Below are 23180 nucleotides of genomic sequence, written 5' to 3'. Positions count from 1 at the left end.
CACGTGGCTTTTTATTTTTTAGAAAAACCCATTTATATTTCGCAAAGCAATAATTGGTTAATATTTCAAACAAACATGCGTATTTCGCAAGCAAATATTTTTTAGCTTACCTCATTATTAACAACCCTGTCTGCAACTGAAGTGGGTTGTCTGAGTGGATCTTTCCTCTCGATGTCTACGGCAGTTGTCGATGTAAACAAAAGATGAAGTCCGTAAGGTTTGCTCACTTTCGGTTGACATCCAAAAGTACCAGCTAGTGAAAAGTTTGTTTTCCTTGCTTCAAGTTGTTTCATGTTTTTGGCGTTTCGCATGTACTTCCAAAGCCTTGAAACCTCGTGATCCATAGTCAATATTATCATGACACCATGTGCACAAAACCTTTCCGGGACGATCGATTCTCCGAATAAAATCACCGAACAAAGTCGTAACTTCCTTCTTCCCAACAGTATCAGAGATTTCCCTTTCCATCCAGTCCCATCGAAACTTATTTTTGACATGTTTATCCATTTCTTTTACTCGTAAAGCGTCCTTTCTCTCGAGAACCGACATCAATTACATATGGAAAATGGCGGTAATAACCATTATGAATGATGACGTTATTAACGTCATCATTCATAACAGATGTCCTGATTGGTCACAAGGAACATATCGACCAATCAACTACGGCGTAATATAAACTACGTCTCAAATCTTGATTTAGGGTCGGAAAAAAAACGTAAAAAAGGGAGATTTTTTTTTTTTCCCCCAAGATTAAAAAAGACGGAATTCCGACTTTAGACGGAAAAATCACATGCCTGATAAATAATGTCGGTAACACTTTAGTATGGTGAACATATTCACCAATAATTAGTTGCTTATTAAAGTAACAAAGACTTAATTTAGAGTTATTTGGACACTAGGGGAACATTAAAGGGTTTGGGTTAGGGCAGGGGTCGGCAACCCAAAATGTTGAAAGAGCCATATTGGATCAAAAATACGAAAACAAATCTGTCTGGAGCCGCAAAAAAATTAAAAGCCAAATTACATACAGATAGTGTGTCATGAGATATAAATTGAATCAAGAGGACTTAAAGGAAACTAAATGACCTCAAATATACCTACAAACGAGGCATAATGATGCAATGTGTACATATAGCTAGCCTAAATAGCATGTTAGCATCGATTAGCTTGCAGTCATGCAGTGACCAAATATGCCCGAATAGCACTCCCCACAAGCCAATAACATCAACAAAACTCACCTTTGTGCATTCATGCACAACGTTAAAAGTTCGGTGGACAAAATGAGACAGAAAAAGAAGTGGCATAAAACACGTCCTAGAAAGTCTGAGAAAGTTATACATGTAAACCATACTTGCCAACCCTCCCGGATTTTCCGGGAGACTCCCGAAATTCAGCGCCTCTCCCGAAAACCTCCAGGGACAAATTTTCTCCCGAAAACCTCCCGAAATTCAGGCGGAGCTGGAGGCCACGCCCCCTCCAGCTCCATGCGGACCTGAGTGACGTGTTGACAGCCTGTTCACACGTCCGCTTTCCCACAATATAAACAGCTAATGATCGAGGGCGAGTTCTTGGTTTCTTATGTGGGTTTATTGTTAGGCAGTTTCATTAACGTCCTCCCAGCGCGGCAACAACACACAACAACAACAGCAGTCAAGTTTTCGTCTACCGTAAAGCAGTTCGTCTGCCGTAAACAGCAATGTTGTGACACTTTTAAACAGGACAATACTGCCATCTACTGTACATGCATATGTGACCCACCCATAATGTGTCACATTTTTGTGTTCATTTACTTATTTTATTTTGTGGTTTGAATTCGTTTTTGGAGCTGTCATTACACATTTATCAGTATTCACATTGGTCAGTAGGGGGCAGTAGGGCGTTTCTTCCCAATTGAATGCTATCACCTGCAGACCGGAAGTGTCTTGTCATTCTGATGAGCGCGACCAGTCTGTGAACAATTGAAACGTCCTGTGTGCTTTTTCCTCCTGTATAACAGGTTAGTTTTGGTGAATCAACTCACTGAATAATATCCATGTGATCTTTATAAGTTTAAGTACACATTCTGATGGTGGAGCCTAACTCTAAAGTGTTTGTGAGTTGTAGTTTGCATTTGTGAATGAATCCAGTGCACAGCTGCAGTAATCAATACAAAAAGGCGACGTGAGTGCGCAATGTTTATATAGGAACTTCTGATCCTAATTCAGACTCCCAAATTAGAGCTCCCGTTTTCTTATTGATTTTATAATGTATATTTGTATAATGTGTATGTTCTGAAATAGTGACAGAGAATAGAACAAGGATGGACAATTCAACCCTTAACTCAACAATGAGTAGATGAGTGTGTATATGTGTAAATAAATGAACACTGAAATTCAAGTGTTTCTTTTATTTATATATATATATATATATATAGCTAGAATTCACTGAAAGTCAAGTATTTCTTATATATATATATATATATATATATATATATATATATATATATATATATATATATATATATATATATATATATATATATATATATATATATCTTAACCACGCCCGCCCCACCCCCGACCACACCCGAAATCGGAGGTCTCAAGGTTGGCAAGTATGATGTAAACGATGAGTTCAAGGACTGCCAAAATTAGTAGGACAAAATGGCGCTCCCCAAATACTCAAATCAGTGAAGCATGTTTAATATAAACAGTGGGATTTATAACAATTAGGGAGGTTTGTGTCATGTTTGGCCTTCTACAGAAACCATATTAAAACAATTATTTATTTTTTTCCCCCCTCATCTTTTTCCATTTTTCATACATCTTTGAAAAAGCTCCAGGGAGCCACTAGGGTGGCGCTAAAGAGCCGCGGGTTGCCGTCCCCTGGGTTAGGGTTACTAATAAGCAACAATTCTGAGATTATTGAGGGAACTCTTATAGTTAATGGCTTAGTGCTTGTATATTAAGGCCATGCAGAATAAAGGCATTAATAAGTACTTAATACTGACTAATTAAGAGCCAATATGTTACTAATTTTTAATAATTAATGGTGAATATGTGTCCCCCATACTAAAGTTTTAACATAATTTGAACCACAGCACCACCATTAAATGCTATGTAGACCACAAGGAAGGGTTTTAAAAACACGACCAAACAAGACAGTCGTAAAGACGGTATACAAAAAACAAACTTATGATCCAACCAAATCCTACAAAAAAGTGGGGGGTAAAAAAAACAAGACATTGCCGTGCTGCACAACACATACCTGTAAATATGTAAAGGAAAACTTGCGTCCGGTTTGTTTTGGAACTCGCTCTCGGAAAAATGCCACCAGCCGACTCTCCAACTGTTTGGGCGACCACTCACTGTCAACGGTTATCCGAGCGGCCATTCCAATGGCCGAAAGAGCTTCTTGCTCTTTGCCATGTGGTGCAATGTTTCTGCGGGGAGAGTAAGGACAGTAATGATGACTTAGATTGATGTATTGGATAATTCAACATAATATACAGCAGAGGTCTTCAACGAGGGGTCCGCAAAAGGTACTGCCAGGGGGGGTCGTTAAATGTTTGGTTGATTAGAGTTTCTCCAAAATATATATTTATTTTTATTCCCCACGCAATTTTTTTTACATACTTAAATGTCTTTAAATACTGTCGGAGGCAGATATTTACATATATCCGAATTTAAGTGTTACTACTTTTATTTCATAGTCATATTTGAAAACAGCTCGTGTTCTTCCAATTGTGGTCTTTTGGTTGTCTGCAAAACTGTGTGCTTAACCTTGAAGTGAGGAATGTTAGAGAGAGCGATAATAAGCATTTGTTTTGGCTAAGAGAGACATGACTGCCAGGGGGGGAGGAAGAGGAGAGGGGTTTTGATCGGGGGAGACAGACCATTTTGGCGGCGCGATAGAATGTTCTATGCTGGACTGGTCTCAAATGTATATCTGCAAAGCTTTGAAAATATACAACAAAATACCTATTCTGTCTCTGGTGGTTTTTCTACTCAGCTTTAGTGTCGTAAAGAGCTTGGGAGCGACTTGTGACTTGAATTCCCTGGGAGGAACAACTGGTCCAAAACGCAACAACACACATTGTTGATCCAACACATAAGTAACAGTGACATAAGCACCCTATTCACTGTCCCCAACAGCAGTGATTCTCAAACTCTATCTAGTGGTATGCCAAAGAAGTCTGTAAACATGCACAGTATCATTGGTAGTGATGATGTTGCATTGTGTATAATGTTACAGCAGACCTGGGCATTTGGCGGCCCGCGGGCCACATCCGGCCCTTTGTGCGTCCCTGCCGGCTCGCGTGAGGCCAATCATAAATTCCATCCATCCATCCATCTTCTTCCGCTTATCAGAGGTCGGGTCGCGGGGGCAGCAGCCTAAGCAGGGAAGCCCAGACTTCCCTCTCCCCAGCCACTTCATCCAGCTCTTCCTGTGGGACCCCGAGGCGTTCCCAGGCCAGCCGGGAGACATAGTCTTCCCAACGTGCCCTGGGTCTTCCCCGCGGCCTCCTACCGGTCGGACGTGCCCTAAACACCTCCCTAGGGAGGCGCTCGGGTGGCATCCTGACCAGATGCCCGAACCACCTCATCTGGCTCCTCTCCATGTGGAGGAGCAGCGGCTTTACTTTGGGCTCCCCCCGGATGGCAGAGCTTCTCACCCTATCTCTAAGGGAGAGCCCCGCCACCCGGCGGAGGAAACTCATTTCGGCCGCTTGTACCCGTGATCTTGTCCTTTCAGTCATAACCCAAAGCTCATGACCATAGGTGAGGATGGGAACGTAGATCGACCGGTAAATTGAGAGCTTTGCCTTCCGGCTCAGCTCCTTCTTCACCACAACGGATCGATACAGCGTCCGCATTACTGAAGACGCCGCACCGATCCGCCTGTCGATCTCACCATCCACTCTTCCCCCACTCGTGAACAAGACTCCGAAGTACTTGAACTCCTCCACTTGGGGCAAGACCTCCTCCCCAACCCGGAGATGGCACTCCACCCTTTTCCGGGTGAGAACCATGGACTCGGACTTGGAGGTGCTGATTCTCATCCCAGTCGCTTCACACTCGGCTGCGAATCGATCCAGCGAGAGCTGAAGATCCTGGCCAGATGAAGCCATCAGGACCACATCATCTGCAAAAAGCAGAGACCTAATCCTGCAGCCACCAAACCAGATCCCCTCAACGCCTTGACTGCGCCTAGAAATTATGTCCATAAAAGTTATGAACAGAATCGGTGACAAAGGGCAGCCTTGGCGGAGTCCAACCCTCACTGGAAACGTGTCCGACTTACTGCCGGCAATGCGGACCAAGCTCTGGCACTGATCATACAGGGAGAGGACTGCCACAATCAGACAGTCCGATACCCCATACTCCCTGAGCACTCCCCACAGGACTTCCCGAGGGACACGGTCGAATGCCTTTTCCAAGTCCACAAAACAAAAACAAAACAATCATAAATTACAAAATACATTTTAAAAAGTATGTATGTCGAGTGTGCAATACAACGGTGCTGCTTTTGTTTTGAAAAGCGTTATTTGTATTACTTCCGTGTGGACGTATGCTCGTGTGTGATTGAGAAAAGTTGATGACGAATGGCGTGTTTTCAACAAGACATGGACTGCCAAGTATTTCTTTACAGAAATGAAAGGTAAAGCCGTGTGCTTAATTTGTGGTACACAGGTTGCTGTGTTTAAAGAATATAATTTGAATCGCCACTACACGACGAAGCACGAGGAAAAATACAGGAATCTCTCTGATGAAGCGCGCACAAGGGAGGCTGATGCGTTGATGGTAGAACTGCAAACCCAACAAGGACTTTTTGCCAAATTTCACACCCCCAGAGATGCAGCCGTCAGGACAAGTTTCGTCATTTCTTACAAAAATCGCCAGAAAAAGTAAGGCGTTTTTTGACGGAGAGTTTATTAAGGAGTGCTTATTGGACTCTGTTGCGCTGATATGCCCGGAGAAGAGGGGCGTATTTGAGAACGTGTCACTCTCCCGACGCACTGTAACGAGGCGGGTTGAGACCATCGCTGGAAACTTGGAGCTTCAGCCGAAGAACAGAACGGCCGACTTTGACTGTTTGACTGCGATGTACGTAACACCGCCCAGCTGCTCATCTTCTTACGTGGGATAACTGCAGACTTTCAAATCACGGAGGAGCTGGCAGCCATGCAGTCAATTAAGGAGACAACCACAGCTAATGACTTGTTCACAGAGGTAAATGCGTGTTTGGACATGTTAGGACTGAAATGGGACAAGCTGGCAGGTGTGACAACAGATGGTTGTCCAAATCTGACAGGGAAAAATGTTGGACTTTTAAAGAGGATGCAGGATAAAGTGACAGAAATTGACATTTTTGCATTGTATTATACATCAGGAAGTGTTGTGTAAGACAGTGTTAAAAATAAAACCATCAAAAGCAATCTGCTTTTGTATTAAGTTAAGTTAGGTTAAATGAAATTATTATTATTATTTATCTTACAGTATATCAAAAATAATTTGAGCAAAATTTATTTGAAATATTGTCGGTGTGGCCCTGCAGCAGTGCTCAGGTTGCTCATGCGGCCCACCCCTGTGTTACAGTGCCCAAAAATGTTAAACGCTCATAGTTTGATGTACCACTGTCGTTGGGGTCCATAAAATCCTGGTCTCTTGTTAATAGCGTGACTGTCAACATTTTTTTTTTTGTGAAAGGGGACACACGTCAGTGATCCGCTTCAGAAACGACAACATGATCTGTTTTATTGTTGATGTAGACGGGCAAAAGAAAAAAAGATTACCAGTTGTCTGCTAGCGTTTAGCATGCCGGTGGTCAGCAAGCGATTACCAGTTTTGTCCTGGGCATGACGTTAAAGTGCATCCGGCAGTGGAGGCTTCTCTATGGGGTCTTGGGGCACTAGGAGGTTAACCCCTTTAGTACCGTTACCCCAGGTGGCCCTTGGCAAAGGCCTAGTACCTGACTGCCCCATAGCCAGGGATACGGTGAAGACCTCAACGGCGGAGCAGGCGGAAGACGGTAGATGTAAGAACTACCACAACGGCTGCGATGGCGGAAGAAGGCACCCCCCCACATCCATGTGGGCCCAGTTACGGGGAAATAACAACCCAAGACCTCAACGATGGAACAGGCGGAGGACGATTGCTAACCCTATGGAGCGTCACAACGGCTGGATGGCGGATGAAAGCTGCAGCAGAAAAGGGTCCCCAGTTGTCTTGGACTCCATGCCACTGGACCCTGACCCGGATCTGTCAAGGATCGTGTGGTGACTGTCTATGCACCAGTCTCCCCACGTTAAACAAAGTCACGCACAGGCATCCTCCATAAAGGGATAGCACCCCACCAGGAGGATCGTCATATTTTCATTGAGTGACCGCCGATGATGATGATGATGATGACAGTGCCAGTTGTCAGCTAGTGATTACTGTGCTCATTGTCAGCTAGCGATTAGCATGCCAATTGTCAGGAAGAGATTACCATGCCAGATGTCAGCTGGCGATTACCGCGCTAGTCGTCAGTTAGCAATTACTGTGCTAGTTGTCAGCTAGCGATTAACGGCGCTCTACTATATTATTAAAATATCTTAGTAGTGTACAAGAACAAGGTACATTTGGGACCAATTTAAATTTTAAAACACCATTTCCTACAAGATACATAAGTACGGGGTCCCCCACTCCAGTGTTTTTCAACCAATGTGCGATATAGTCTGGTGTGCCGTGGGAAATTATGCAACTTCACCTAATTGGTCCAAAAAATATTTTTTGCAATAATTATAATAATGTGCCGTTGTCTAGTGCCTGTGCTGTGTAGAGCTTGGCAGGGTAACCATGTAATACTCCATATCAGTAGGTGGCAGCAGGTAGTTCATTGCTTTGTAGAAGTCGGATGACGCGCCAAGGATGGTTTGTCGTGATCCCAATATGCAGATCACAGCGGAAGACAGCGTGCAGGTAAAAAGGTATGCAACGCCTAAACCAAAAATTAACAAAAAGGCAAGTCTCGCTAGGAAAAGGCACTGAAGCATAGGGATGGCTATGCAAAACAAAAGTAAAACTGAACTTGCTACAAAGTAAACAAAAACAGAATGCTGGACGACAGCAAAAACTTACAGCGTGTGGAGCAAAGACGGCGTCCACAAAGTACATCCGTACATGACATGACAATCAACAATGTCCCCACAAAGAAGGATAGCGTACGCACAACTTAAATAGTCTTGATTGCGAAAACAAAGCAGGTGCGGGCAACAGCACTCAAAGGAAGGTGCTGCAGGAGAACACCAACAAAACAGGAAGGGTCACCAAAATAACAGCGCAAGACAGGAACTAAAGCACTACACACAGGAAACAACAACAAACTCAAAATAAGGCATGACAACGTGGTGGAGTTTCATTTTTTAACCTTTTCTGCTGGTGGTGTGCCTCCGTATTTTTCTAATGAATAAAATGTGCCTTGGCTCAAAAAAGGTTGAAAAACACTGCCCCAATCCATGTCTCCATCAGTTTGGGGGGAACCCTGATATACAGTATACAATGTGGACGTTTCACTTTTCCGAGAGTACAGCTGCAGAATGTCTCGAATTGTCTTTAACACATGCATAGCAAATGTCAAACACTCTGTTTTATTTGATTATTATATAGTCTATAACAGATTAGTCAGGGGGAAATGTAAATCAAATTATGCCTGTGAATATTCCAGGTCATTGTATTCTCTTTAGGTCAGGATGTCTTAAAAACCACCTGAACAGTCATGTTGTGATCGATTCAACGCCTTGAGAAAGAGTTACGAGTACAACGAGTGAATCAACATGACCTTTGAGCAGCATTATCTCTGTAACGACATTAACTTGTTTTTGTTCTTTAGCAAAGAGAGAAACAGATAAGATGACCAAAGCCTTTTCTTATTCTTCCGTTTTTTGGCCGCTATGTTGTTTGGTTCAGGCGTTGCAGCCAGCTCACTGTGTCAGGGTTGTGGTTGAGCAGGTCAAGGAGTTTGTCCTCAGGTTGACCACTCGCGGAGTATGTGGTATGCAGTCTGCTCAGTGTGGCCACACTTGCAGGCTGCTGATTGGCGCTGCCCCCAGAAGTACAGGTCGGAGCTGAAATAGCCGAATCCATTTTGTAGCCGATTCAGAGTTAGCCATTCTCTACGAGGCAGGTTGGCACCTGGTGGCAAGGATGTGTTAGGGCATACTGTAAATTGAGTAGGTCGCGAGGTCTCTTGCCAGCCAGTTTTCCATTCGTCAAGGATGTTGATATTGGAGAAGTGAAGAGTTGCTGCATGTGGGGGGAGAAAGGAGCAAAAAGTAACCAGGCTTTGGTGGTCAAGTTGAGAGTTCTGTAGAGGATAGTTCACATCCAACAAGGCCTTGTTCAGTAGTCTCTGTGAATAGTCTTCTCTGCAAAGTGTAACACTGCCAGGAAATCAGATGGGGTGGGTCGTTGGCAGCCAGTAATAATTCTCAAGGTGTCGTTTAAAGACGTGTCCAGCTTTTTAGTGTGTACACTTGGCACCATGCTGGAGCGGGATATTGTGCAACAATGTAGACTGGGGCCAGGGGACCAGTGCGAAGGGTAGACTTATTGACTCCCCAGGATGAGCCTGCCAGACGAAGAAGGTTGTTCCTAGATAACATTTTGCCACGTAGAAATTCAAAGTGTCACCCAAAGGTCAGTTGCCTATCTCGTTTTACCCCAAAGTATGTTCGAGTAGGGTTGTAGGGCAGAGGTGTCCTGTTAAGGTTGACTGTAAGATGGCGCCGAGCTTCTTTGTTGTTGAGGTGGAAAGCTGGGGAACTCTGTTTCTTAAGGCGTCTTGGGCGGCTGGACTGTCCATTGTCTTTAGTACGAAACTGCGATTCGCAATATTGTTGGCAATGAATCGCACTAGATTGCGATTCGCGTTGATCCGGAAGAGTTTCAGAATCAAGCTGTGGTGCCTCGCTGTGTCAGGTCCACTAAGATGACACCCGTCTAGCAACCTTTTTTAAAGCTGACTTTATAGTTACTTGAAAGCTTCCTTGTGTTGTACAGTACTGTATCCGCGATGGAAGACTGCTTGGGTGTCAGGAAGTTGGGTGTCCACAAATGGCTCCAACCGGGCAAGAGGGAGTTGTTCGAGGAGCTTTCAAGGGGATGCAGGGGATTAAATAGGGTGGTAGTTATTTGGGTTGACCGTAGGTTTGTTTGGTTTTGGCAGAGCAATGACGGTAACCTTCCACCAGATCTTGGGTATCAACGGACGAAGGAGACAGGAGGAGTAGAACACCTGGAGTCAGTCCAGGCATCTTTGGTCACAGTGTAAAAGATACTCAGGTGGGATGTTGTCAGGGCTTAGGGCTTGTCCACTCTTTAGTTGGATAATAGCGTAAGCTAGTTCTTCATCTGAGAAGGGTACTGATATATGGCCATCGACTCCTGGGGTTTGCCAGGGGCTGGTTGTTTTTTGCTTGATGGAATGGGCGTCATCCTTGAAGCAGCCATTTGCAAGGAGCTGTACAGCTATTGAGTTGGCTGTCACTGGACATTGAGAATGTCTGGAAATTCTATCTGTAAGGCGGTTAAAAGGTCTTCCAAAGGTCTTCAGCTTAACGGCTGAAGTGACACTGCCTGGATTGTATGAGGTATTTTTCCCAAATTGTGCTGTGGCAGTTAAATTCACCCAAATAAATGCAGGGTGGGTCAAAAGCACGGATTAAGTTTACTTGAGGTCGAGATGTAGGGGACATGTAGATGTTAATGACAGTTATACTTTCAACTTGTGTGGCAGACCATTCGCGGCTGGAGTCTGGGTTACATTGCAATTGCTTTCCATTTAGTTGTGGTTTTTTTTTTTTATTGTGGCAACCCCGTGAATGTCACTCGATGTGTGAAGCCAAGATGAATCCAGGGATCTTTAGGCAAGAACTGTCGGTTACAGGGGTCTCTCGCAGAAAGATTGCGGTGATTTTGTGTGTGTGTGGTAGATGCTCGATGATTGAGGCTTTGGCCTTGGTAAGGCCCTCCACGTTTGGCTGCACCACAAAAATGCCTTTCCATATGGCATCTAACGTTGCCTGCCCTAAAAATAATGTGTGTCCCGGGTTGACAACAGGCGTCATTCTCCAAATATATGTTGTTGTCAACAACATTAAAGGCCTACTGAAACCCACTACTACCGACCACGCAGTCTGATAGTTTATACATCAATGATGAAATCTTAACATTGCAACACATATCCTGCTACAAATATCCTGCTGAAAATGTCTCGGTAAGATGACGCCGGCGTGTGACGTCACGGATTGTAGAGGACATTTTGGGACAGCATGGTGGCCAGCTATTAAGTCGTCTGTTTTCATCGCAAAATTCCACAGTATTCTGGACATCTGTGTTGGTGAATCTTTTGCAATTCGTTCAATGAACAATGGAGACAGCAAAGAAGAAAGCTGTAGGTGGGAAGCGGTGTATTGCGGGCGGCTGCAGCAACACAAACACAGCCGGTGTTTCATTGTTTACATTCCCGGAAGATGACAGTCAAGCTTTACCATTGGCCTGTGGAGAACTGGGACAACAGAGACTCTTACCAGGAGGACTTTGAGTTGGATGCGCAGACGCGGTACCGTGAGTACGCATGCAGCTGCGGCTTCCAAACATTTGATCGCTTGCCCGTACGTGCGTGCCGCTATGTGCATGTCACGCACGTAACTTTGGGGACTTTGGGGAAATATATGTGCTGTATGAACTTTGGGGAGGTGAACGGTACTTTGGGCTGTGGGATTGAGTGTGTTGTGCAGGTGTTTGAGTTGTATTGGCGGGTTATATGGACGGGAGGGGGGAGGTGTTTGTTATGCGGGATTAATTTGTGGCATATTAAATATAAGCCTGGTTGTGTTGTGGCTAATAGAGTCTTGTGTTTATTTACTGTTTTAGTCATTCCCAGCTGAATATCAGGTCCCACCCGCCTCTCACAGCATCTTCCCTATCTGAATCGCTCCCACTGCCCTCTAGTCCTTCACTCTCACTTTCCTCATCCACGAATCTTTCATCCTCGCTCAAATTAATGGGGAAATCGTCGCTTTCTCGGTCCGAATCGCTCTCGCTGCTGGTGGCCATGATTGTAAACAATGTGCAGATGTGAGGAGCTCCACAACCTGTGACGTCACGCTACTCGTCTGCTACTTCCGGTACAGGCAAGGCTTTTTTTATCAGCGACCAAAAGTTGTGAACTTTATCGTCGATGTTCTCTACTAAATCCTTTCAGCAAAAATATGGCAATATGGCAAAATGATCAAGTATGACACATAGAATGGACCTGCTATCCCCGTTTAAATAAGAAAATCGCATTTCAGTAGGCCTTTAAAGCTTGTTGTTGCTGCTACTGTTGCTGTCTCTAGTTGTCTTCTGCCTGACGAATCAGTTACCAAGGCTCACCGTGAGGAGTTCGACAACTTGAGCCTCATGACTGAAGTTGAAGGTTCATTACACTGCCCACCTTGGGTCAGCGGTTTTTTAATGCAAATAGGTAGTAATCAACAACCAGAGGTGGTAAGGCGCTACATTTACATAAGGAACTTTTTTTTTTAAATTACTTGTCAGTGTAGTTTTAATGTCACATACTTTTAACTTTTACTTGAGTATTTTTGTGAAGAATAAACACTCCTTTTACTCGAGTTTCATTCCAATCGTTACATTTATTTATGTCATACTTATTCATAATCTATTTATTAAGACTTGCAAAGACGAATTGATTTTGAATCGAGAATCATTTTGAATAGAGAATCGATTTTGAATTGAATCGTTATCCCAGAATCGTATCGAATCCTGCGCTGCCCAAAGATTCACAGCGCTAATGGATATATAATGTCATCTGTGTACGTTTGGGGGCTAACCTCTGAACAAATGGCAGGATATCTTAACTTATCCCTGAAAAGCAGGGGCCCAAGATAGATCCTTGAGGTTCCCCTACTGAGCGGTCTAAAAAGGGAGTACATGGTGCTCTTAGCTTGTTCCTCCAACTAAATTAAAATGTGTTTTTGTGGACTCAATTTGTGTTGCAAAACTAATCGAAATTCATAAACTGTCAAAAGACAATCTCTTTCACACTCTCACCTTATGAGTTCGTCGTCATAGTAACCTCCTGATAAACAGAGTACATCTTTGACCACCAGCCCAGTCTTTTGGGGTGTCAAACTCTTCCATTTGGCCCGACTTTCCTTCTTCAAAGAGGGCGCGTGAGACCACTGTAAGAGAGTTCAACAGCCGTTGGATTATTTCCCGAGAAGGACCACTGAATTCCGTTAGGACGATAATTAAAGACAACAATCAACACATGATTAGGTTGAATCACAGGAAGAAAAAAAAGCAGCACACAGAAAAAAAGAACATTTGAATCTACAAAACCCAAAACCAGTGAAGTTGGCACGTTGTGTAATTCGTAAAAAAAAACAAAAAACTGAATACAATGATTTGCAAATCCTTTTCAACTTATATTTAATTGAATAAACTGCAAAGACAAGATATTTAAAGTTCAATTTTTTTGTTGCAAATAATCATGAACTTAGAATTTAATGGCAGCAACACATTGCAAAAAAGTTGGCACAGGGGAATTTTTACCACTGTGTTACATGGCCTTTCCTTTTAAAAACACTCAGTAAACGTTTGGGAACTGAGGAGACACATTTTTGAAGCTTTTCAGGTGGAATTCTTTCCCATTCTTGCTTGATGTACAGCTTAAGTTGTTCAACAGTCCGGGGGTCTCCGTTGTGGTATTTTAGGCTTCATAATGCGCCACACATTTTCAATGGGAGACAGGTCTGGACTACAGGCAGGCCAGTTGAGTACCCGTACTCTTTTACTATGAAGCCACGTTGATGTAACACGTGGCTTGGCATTGTCTTGCTGAAATAAGCAGGGGCGTCTATGATAACGTTGCTTGGGTGGCAACATATGTTGCTCCAAAACCTGTATGTACCTTTCAGCATTAATGGCGCCTTCACAGATGTGTAAGTTACCCATGCCTTAAGCACTAATACACCCCCATACCATCACACATGCTGGCTTTTACACTTTGCGCCTATAACAACCCGGATGGTTCTTTTCCTCTTTGGTCCGGAGGACACCAAGTCCTCAGTTTCCAAAAACAAATTGAAATGTGGACTCTTCAGACCACAGAACACTTTTCCACTTTGCATCAGTCCATCTTAGATGAGCTCGGGCCCATCGAAGCCCGCAGCGTTTCTGGGTGTTGTTGATGAATGGCTTTGCATAGTAGAGATTTAACTTGCACTTACAGATGTAGCGACCAACTGTAGTTACTGACAGTGGTTTTCTGCAGTGTTCCTGAGCCCATGTGGTGATATCCTTTACACACTGATGTCGCTTTTTGATGCAGTACCGCCTGAGGGATCGGAGGTCCGTAATATCATGGCTTACGTGCAGTGATTTCTCCAGATTCTCTGAACCCTTTGATGATATTACGGACCGTAGATGGTGAACTCCCTAAATTCCTTGCAATAGCTCGTTGAGAAATGTTGTTCTTAAACTGTTCTTAAACAATTTGCTCACGCATTTGTTGACAAAGTGGTGACCCTCGCCCCATCCTTGTTTGTGAATGACTGAGCATTTCATGGAAGCTGCTTTTATACCCAATCATGGCACCCACCTGTTCCCAATTAGCCTGTTCACCTGTGGGATGTTCCAAATAAGTGTTTGATGAGCATTCCTCAACTTTCTCAGTCTTTTTTGCCACGTGTGCCAGCTTTTTTGAAACATGTTGCAGGCATCAAATTCCAAATGAGCTAATATTTGCAAAAAATAAAAGTTTTCCAGTTTGAATGTAAAGTATCTTGTCTTTGCAGTCTATTAAATTGAATATAAGTTTAAAAGGATTTGCAAATCATTGTATTCTCTTTTTATTTACCATTTACACAACGAGCCAACTTCACTGGTTTTGGGGTTTGTACCAATTTCTATTTGAATTGATTTCAGTATTCGAGTATTTTTCTGCAAGCGGACTGAAAAAGGGAAGGGATGAGAGTTTGGTTAGTGATCAGAATGTGCAGTACATGAATCATGTTGAAGCATTCATGCAAAGATAATAATACAAAAATGGAAGGAGAGTTACCGGGGTCATGAGCTCTCCCAACTTGACCTCAGAGCTTGTGGAAGGAAGAAGCGTCTGAGACAAGGAATAAACAAATGGACCACAGTACATTTGTCAACATTTATGTATTTAAAAAAAAATAAAAAAAATTAATGGGGTCCAATTTAAAGGTTAATAATTAATGTATTCAATTTTGGAATTAAGTTGTAACAACGGAAAAAACAAAGTGATGTGAATACTTTCCGAACGCACTGTAAACTGTTGCGTCTGACCAGTCTTCCTTTCAGGAAATTAAAGTCACTGGTCAATCCCTAGTTCTTTAGATGACATATATGCTGAGTAAGAAGGACCATCAAGACAGAATAGGAATATTATCAAGTTCTGCTAAAGCTTTAGGAGACCAGCACACATCAATACAGTCATACCGTCATCTCGGGATGGTCTAACATTCAAACGGAAAGGACAACTTCTTGCAGAAGAAGAAAGCCCCCACCCTGTCCAGAAAGGAACACATCCTCATTGTTCTAATACAGATAAGATATAAGGGAGTACTCCAACTCCTACATTCCAAGCCTTCAAGGTAACACACACAGTTTACTTGCGGACATAAAATGAAAAAATAGAAATAGTACAAATGGAAAAACACTTCAAACATGACTATGAATAAAGAAATAACTCTTAAACATATATGCATTCTCCACAAAAGACTCACAGTATAATATGCACACACACACATTCATATGTATAGATAAAAAATAGAGATACATGACATCCCTGATAGGACCCCACCTCCATTTCCATCTCCATTTCTTGCATGAAGGCAGCAGGTGGAGGGTAGCGCTTAGTTCTCTCCCTGGCAGGTGTGTTGGCTTTGGTTTTGGCTTGCTTGATCTGAACCTCGGGCTGTGGGTTTTCCTCACATCTACGAACCAAAGGAGGCACCAAGTTTTTCTGAATTTAAAAAAAGGATAACATCATCATTATTATTTGTTTTGGTAGAAGTCCTGTTGTTTTTGCAATAGTTTGATATTGCATACGATTAATATAATTCCTCATTTTCCCACTATTGGTAGTGGTGTCATTGATTAGAATTGGTTAGCTTTTGATTCGAATGGTGGGCGATACTGATAGTCGACACCGGGCTGATACCTTTCACTTGAATTGGTATGGTTATTTAATAATTTTGTTACTAGTGCAAATTAATGACAAAAAAAACAATGTATGCATGATACAATTGTGTGTGTAACAAACATAGAGAATCATTGTAACAAAGTTTATGGTTTGTTAAACCTTTTAATATATTTGTAAAAATATACAGGCCTCAAATTTTTACTTTTTAAGGTCAAGGCAAGTGTTGCCTTAAAGGAGGGCTCATATTTTAGGGCACCAAGGCAAATATTTTCTTTCGAGGCAGGAGATTATATACAGTCGTGCTCATACGTTTACATACCCTGAGAGAATTTATGATTTCTTGGCCATTCTTCAGAGAATATGAATGATAACACAAAAACCTATCTTCCACTCATGCTGAATGGTTGTGTGCAAATAAAAATCCACAAATAACTTCAGCTGAAGTACAGGACTCTCTGAAAAATTGTGGTGTGGCTGTTTCAAGATGCACAATAAGGAGGCATTTGAAGAAAAATGGGCTGCATGGTCGAAACAGTTTGTGATTTGTGAAACCTTTAATCCATGTATGAAAGATCAATGAAACACACATTTACCCCCCTGGACCATCATAATCTACCCATTCATCCATCAATTTTCTACCGCTTGTCCCTTTTGGGGTCGCAGGGGGTGCTGGAGCCTATCTCAGCTGCATTCGGGCGGAAGGCGGGATACACCCTGGACAAGTCGCAACCTTCAGGTCCAGATTAAACAATACTGTACTTAAAATTCTTAAATCTGATCTAGATTAATTTACAGATACCGTATTTTTCGAAGTATAAGTCGCTCCAGAGTATAAATCGCATCTGCCAGAAATGCATGATAAAGAAGGAAAAAAACATATATAAGTCGCATTTTTGGGGGAAATTTATTTGATAAAACCCAACACCAAGAATAGACATTTGAAAGGGAATTTAAAATTCAAGCTGCAAGCAGCGATGGACGGGACCGACTTTGACGGCACATAAAATCCAAACCGGAGCAGTAATTAAAACTCTTTGGTCAACTTTTAATCAGAAGGGTTCAATCTCTCTCCTGTGCTAGTTTGAAGCCGACATGACAAATGCGCTCAGAGGTGATAATGTTTGAAAAAAGGTGACCGGTTTTTACAAAACTTTTGTTTTGAAGGGGGAATTGCAAACTTCCTGTTGATTTTTGCTGGGGGTTGTCAATATATGAAATGTAAGTCTAAGTGAGACCTACACAGAGGTTTTTGTTTCATGTCTCTAAGACATTCCTACTGGAAGTTACAGGCAGTTTTGTCTGAGTTTTCTTCCTAGGAGCAGTTGTGTCTGTGTTTTCTTCCTAGGGGGCGCTAGAGCGCAATTTTGAGTTTTGGGGTTGGGTTTTTTTTTTTAATTAGATCGCAATTTTTGCCAGTCCTGATGTGTGTGTCCAGTTTGGTGAGTTTTGAAGCATGTTAAGGGGGTCAAATTACAGCTCAAAGAGGCAAAAGTGACTGTTTTTACTAAATTGTTGTTTTGAAGGGGGAATTACCAACTTCCTGTTGATTTTTGCTGAGGGTTGTATATATATATATATATATATATATATATATATATATATATATATATATATATATATATATATATATGTATGTCTAAGTGAGACCTACACAGAGGTTTTTGTTTCATGTCTCTAAGACATTCCTACCGGAAGTTACAGGCAGTTTTGTCTGAGTTTTCTTCCTAGGAGCAGTTGTGTCTGTGTTTTCTTCCTAGGGGGCGCTAGAGCGCAATTTAGAGTTTTGGGGTAAAGAGGCAAAAGTGACTGTTTTTACTAAATTTTTGTTTTGAAGGGGGAATTGCCAACTTCCTGTTGATTTTTGCTAAAAGATGTCAATGTATGGAATCTAGGTCTAAGGCAGACCTACATAGAGGTTTTTGTTTCATGTCTTTACGACATTCCTACCGGAAGTTACAAGCAGTTTTGTCTGTGTTTTTTCCTAGGGGGCGCTAGAGCGCAATTTTGAGTTTTTGAGTTTGGTTTTTTTGATTAGATGGCAATTTTCGCCAGTCCTGATGTGTGTGTCAAAAATTGTGAGTTTTGAAGCATGTTAAGGGGGCGGAATTACAGCTCAGAGAGGCGGCAGAATAATAATAATAAAACCTTACAATTACAATAGGGTCCTCTGTCCCAAAGGGACATTGCGGTCCCTAATAAATAAAGAATAGTGAACAACAGGCTGAATAAGTGTACGTTATATGAGGCATAAATAACCAACTGGTATGTTAACGTAACATATTAAGGTAAGAGTCATTCAAATAACTATAACATATAGAACATGCTATACGTTTACCAAACAATCTGTCACTCCTAATCGCTAAATCCCATGAAATCTTATACGTCTAGTCTCTTACGTGAATGAGATAAATAATATTATTTGATATTTTACGCTAATGTGTTAATAATTTCACACATAAGACGCTCCTGAGTATAAGTCGCACCCCCGGCCAAACTATGAAAAAAACTGCGACTTATAGTCTGAAAAATACGGTACTTCACTTTTTTTTCTGGACCCGCAATATTGTGGTCCACGTGACTAACATTGGGTGTTAGTGCCATCGTTGCATTTTCACAAATTGAATAAAAAGGTTTCACAAATCAAAAACTGTGATTTTATAATTGTTAAGATTTGAGAATTTTAAGTACAAGTTTTTTTTAATGTGGATCTTTACTATGTGGTCCACCAGACTAAAAAGAAGGGTTAAATGGGTCTTGATATATTTTCACAAAAAAATCATACATTTCACAAATCTAAAATGGTATTTTAGCAATGTTTAGATTTCAGAGAATAATCAGTCCAGATTTGAGAATTTTAAACAGGGTGGTTTAATTTTATTGGGGACCTGTACTAATGTAACTAAACCAGGGGTCGGCAACCCGCGGCTCTAGAGCCGCATGCGGCTCTTTAGCGCCGCCCTAGTGGCTCCCTGGAGCTTTTTCAAAGATGCAGGCCCGGCCCTAACCAATCTGGCGCCCTAGGCAAGATTTTAGGTGGCGCCCCCCCACATCGGCAGTGAAGTGTATATACTCACAAGAAACCGAATAGTTTTGTCTTTGACCTTTTTTTTTTATTACTTACAACTATACCTAATATATAAAGGGGTGGAAAAGTGACTATTACCTGCAGGGCAAACATTAGCTAACCAGAAGGCAATAACAATGTAAACAAAAAACACCTGCTTAAAAGATCTAAAACAAATGTCCCTGAGGAATGTAAGGTGGGAGTACTGTAATTACCTAACGTTACATTATTATTTTCCATAACAATTTAGCCCCCTCCACAAAATTAACCCGACGTTAAAACAGAACTAGCTATTTATTGATTAGCAATTGCCGAATCATGTAACATTAGCTTAATGCTAAAAAGCCAGGTTACTATCACATTCTGTAACAGACAAATAATTTCATGTAGGCATACCTGCTACCTCTGTCTTTTCTCGTTTCTCCTCCTCTTTTCTAATTTTTCTTCCCTGGGCACCTGACAGTTTTGGCCGTTGTGACATTTTGTGTTGATTGTTTGATGTGGTGACGTCCAAAAAGAGTCATGATACGGGAAGGGAGGGGGCGCACCGTGCGGGGGGAGGGGGGTGCGGGAGCTGCGTAATGTTGTTACAAATAATATTTCTATTAAATAGGCTTTACTTTGCATTTTAATTAACGTGGGATTATTTTTTGTATTTAGAAATAATAGTATCAACTTTTTTTTTTTTTTTTTCTCCAACATTTGTGGAACTGGCGTGGCGCCCCCTGATGGACGGTGCCCTTAGCATTTGCCTATACGGCCTATGCCACGGGCCGGCCCTGCAAAGATGTATGAAAAATGGAAAAAGATGAGGGGGAAAAAATATATTTTTTGTTTTAATATGGTTTCTGTAGGAGGCCAAACATGACACAAACCTCCCTAATTTTTATAAATCCCACTGTTTATATTAAACATGCTTCACTGATTCGAGTATTTGGCGAGCGCCGTTTTGTCCTACTAATTTTGGCGGTCCTTGAACTCACCGTAGTTTGTTTACATGTATAACTTTCTCCGACTTTCTAGGACATGTTTTATGCCACTTCTTTTTCTGTCTCATTTTGTCCACCAAACTTTTAACGTTGTGCATGAAAGGTGAGTTTTGTTGATGTTATTGACTTGTTGGAGTGCTAATCAGACATATTTGGTCACTGCATATCTGCAAGCTAATCGATGCTAACATGCTATTTAGGCTAGCTATATGTACATATTGCATCATAATGCCTCGTTTGTAGGTATATTTGAGCTCATTTAGTTTCCTTTAAGTCCTCTTAATTCAATTTATATCTCAAGACACACTATCTGTACGTAATATGGCTTTTCATTTTTTTGCGGCTCCAGGCAGATTTGTTTTTGTATTTTTGGTCCAATATGGCTCTTTCAACATTTTAGGTTGCCGACCCCTAAGCTATTCAAATGTAAATGTACTTTTATTATAATTTCCCAAATAGGTGAAAGGTTTCACAAACTATAAACATCATGATTCTTTCCCCTTTTTTTTTTTAAATGTATTTAATTTTTAAACAAGTTTTGTTTTGGGCGTTTTTTCCCCCCAATATCGACAGTTCAAGTGGAAGGTATCAGTCAGGTTTCGACTATCACTATCGCCCACCATTCGAACGGAAGCTCATTCGGTAAAGATAAATTAAATGTCTTTTTGGAACATATTCAAGTGTTTTTTTTTCAGTACTAGCTATAAAATGTACGTTTTCATCAAGTAAAGGCGAGTACTTACCTGATAAAAGCAGTATTGTTGCTCTCGTTCTTGAGTTGATATCATCATACAGGAAGGATCAGAGGAGAATAATTCCATCTCGATATTTTCCTTACTTTCACTCGACTGCATCCTATTGGCCGTATTTCAAGCGTCGTATCAACAATATATGTTCTTAACCTTGCTTTATATAACGCATTCTCGTCTTTACTAGTTTTATTTACTTGTTCCTCAATCTTTTTTTTGGTCCGACCACATCTTTACCTTCCAAAGTGCGGTCACGTGTTCATCACCTCCAGCTGAAATCAATCACGGCCTGCACGCTCATTGGCTGCGACCGGTGCTCGTGTGCTCTGATTGGCTACGAGGTAGGAAGTACATTCTTTATTTTATTTATTAAAAAAAAAAATAAAAACCTACATTTATAATTCACCCAACAGTCAAGGCACTTCCAACAAGAAGGAAATAAAAAAAAAATCAAATACAGAGAGTATTAAATATTAATAAATAATTATAATAATTAAAAAAAGAAAAAAGAAAAAAGAGTACATACTTATTAGTGACGAGATTCGATTTGCACACTTCCGTACTCATTATCGTTTGCGCACATAAGTGCGTTCGAAGATATATAATAGTATTTTTTTTAAAACTTTTATTTATAAATTTCAACATTTAAAAACAGTCGAGAAACAGTAATCAACAGAAAAAGACGCGGGTGATTTCGTCATTTCCGGTGTCGTGAGCAATTCTGTATCACTGAAATATTTGGTATCCGCGGTAGCGCGCATTGGGGGCGGAGCTTTGTGCCTTTTTTTGTTGTTGTTGTTTTTATGTTTTTTTTTTAATTGAACAACAAACATACATTTATAATTCACTCAACAGTCAAGGCACTTTCAACAACAAGGAAAGAAAACAAAAGCAAATACAGAGGCTATTATATATTAACAAATAATAATTAAAAAATGTTTAGAAAAAAAACAAAACATTCTTATTGGTGGCGAAGTTCAATTCACACACTTCCGTACTTATTATTGTCGTACGAGCACATAAGTGCGTTCAAAGATATATAATAGTAATAAGGAAAGATGTAAACAGAAAACGGGTAATTTCGTCATTTCCGGTGTCGTGCGCAATTATGTATCCCTGAAATATTTTGTATCCGCGGGAGCAGGCCCGGCCCTAACCAATCTGGCGCCCTAGGCAAGATTTTAGGTGGCGCCCCCCCACATCGGCAGTGAAGTGTATATACTCACAAGAAACCGAATAGCTTTGTCTTTGACCTTTTTTTTTTACTTACAACTATACCTAATATATAAAGGGGTGGAAAAGTGACTATTACCTGCAGGGCAAACATTAGCTAACCACAAGGCAATAACAATGTAAACAAAAAACACCTGCTTAAAATATCTAATACAAATGTCCCAGAGGAATGTAGGTGGGAGTACTGTAATTACCTAATGTTACATTATTATTTTCCATAACAATTTAGCCCCCTCCACAATATTAACCCGACGTTAAAACAGAACTAGCTATTTATTGATTAGCAATTGCCGACTCATGTAACATTAGCTTAATGCTAAAAAGCCAGGTTACTATCACATTCTGTAACAGACAAATAATTTCATGTAGGCTAACGTTACCTACCTGCTAACTCTGTCTTTTCTCGTTTCTCCTCTTCTTTTCTCTTTTTTCTTCCCTGGGCACCTGACAGTTTTGGCCGTTTTGACATCTTGTGTTGATTTTTTGATGTGGTGACGTCCAAAAAGAGTCATGATACGGGAAGGGAGGGGGCGCACCGTGCGGGGGGGGGGAATGTTGTAACAAATAATATTTCTATTAAATAGGCTTTACTTTGCATTTTAATTAACGTGGGATTATTTTTTGTATTTAGAAATAATAGTACCACCTTTTTTTTTCTTTTTCTCTCCAACATTTGTGGCACTTGCGTGGCGCCCCCTGATGGACGGCGCCCTTAGCATTTGCCTATACGGCCTATGCCACGGGCCGGCCCTGCGCGGGAGAGCGCATTGGGGGCGGGGCTTTGTGCCCTTTTGTTTGTTGTTGTTTTTATTTTATTTTTTTATTGAACAAACATACATTTATAATTCACTCAACAGTCAAGGCACTTTCAACAACGGGGAAAGAAAACAAAAGCAAATACAGATAGGGTATTCAATATTAATATTATTAATAATAATAAAAAAA

The 23180-nt window shown here is 41.3% G+C and overlaps 1 protein-coding gene across 2 annotated transcripts in view; it reads right to left on the bottom strand.

Moving 5' to 3' along the window:
* LOC133616367 (uncharacterized) overlaps positions 1–21312 on the bottom strand; it is a 34490-nt gene extending 13178 nt beyond the window's left edge. The window contains exons 1-4 of one of the 2 annotated variants that reach the window (XR_012050827.1): positions 20997–21312; positions 15859–16020; positions 13077–13207; positions 3247–3421 (exon numbers count right to left, since the gene is read on the bottom strand). Coding sequence is in view for 1 of the 2 variants with exons in the window: in XM_061975539.2 (XP_061831523.2) it covers positions 3247–3421; positions 13077–13207; positions 15859–16020; positions 20997–21107 (579 nt within the window). In the remaining variant the exon portion in view is untranslated. The remainder of the gene's footprint in view (positions 1–3246; positions 3422–13076; positions 13208–15858; positions 16021–20996) is intronic. The other variant, XM_061975539.2, reaches the window with a different exon arrangement.
* Positions 21313–23180: the final 1868 nt, after the last annotated feature.

This window comes from Nerophis lumbriciformis, linkage group LG14, assembly GCF_033978685.3.
Source record: "Nerophis lumbriciformis linkage group LG14, RoL_Nlum_v2.1, whole genome shotgun sequence".
Taxonomy (NCBI): Eukaryota; Metazoa; Chordata; class Actinopteri; order Syngnathiformes; family Syngnathidae; genus Nerophis; species Nerophis lumbriciformis.
This window is presented reverse-complemented; position numbering and strand designations above follow the sequence as displayed.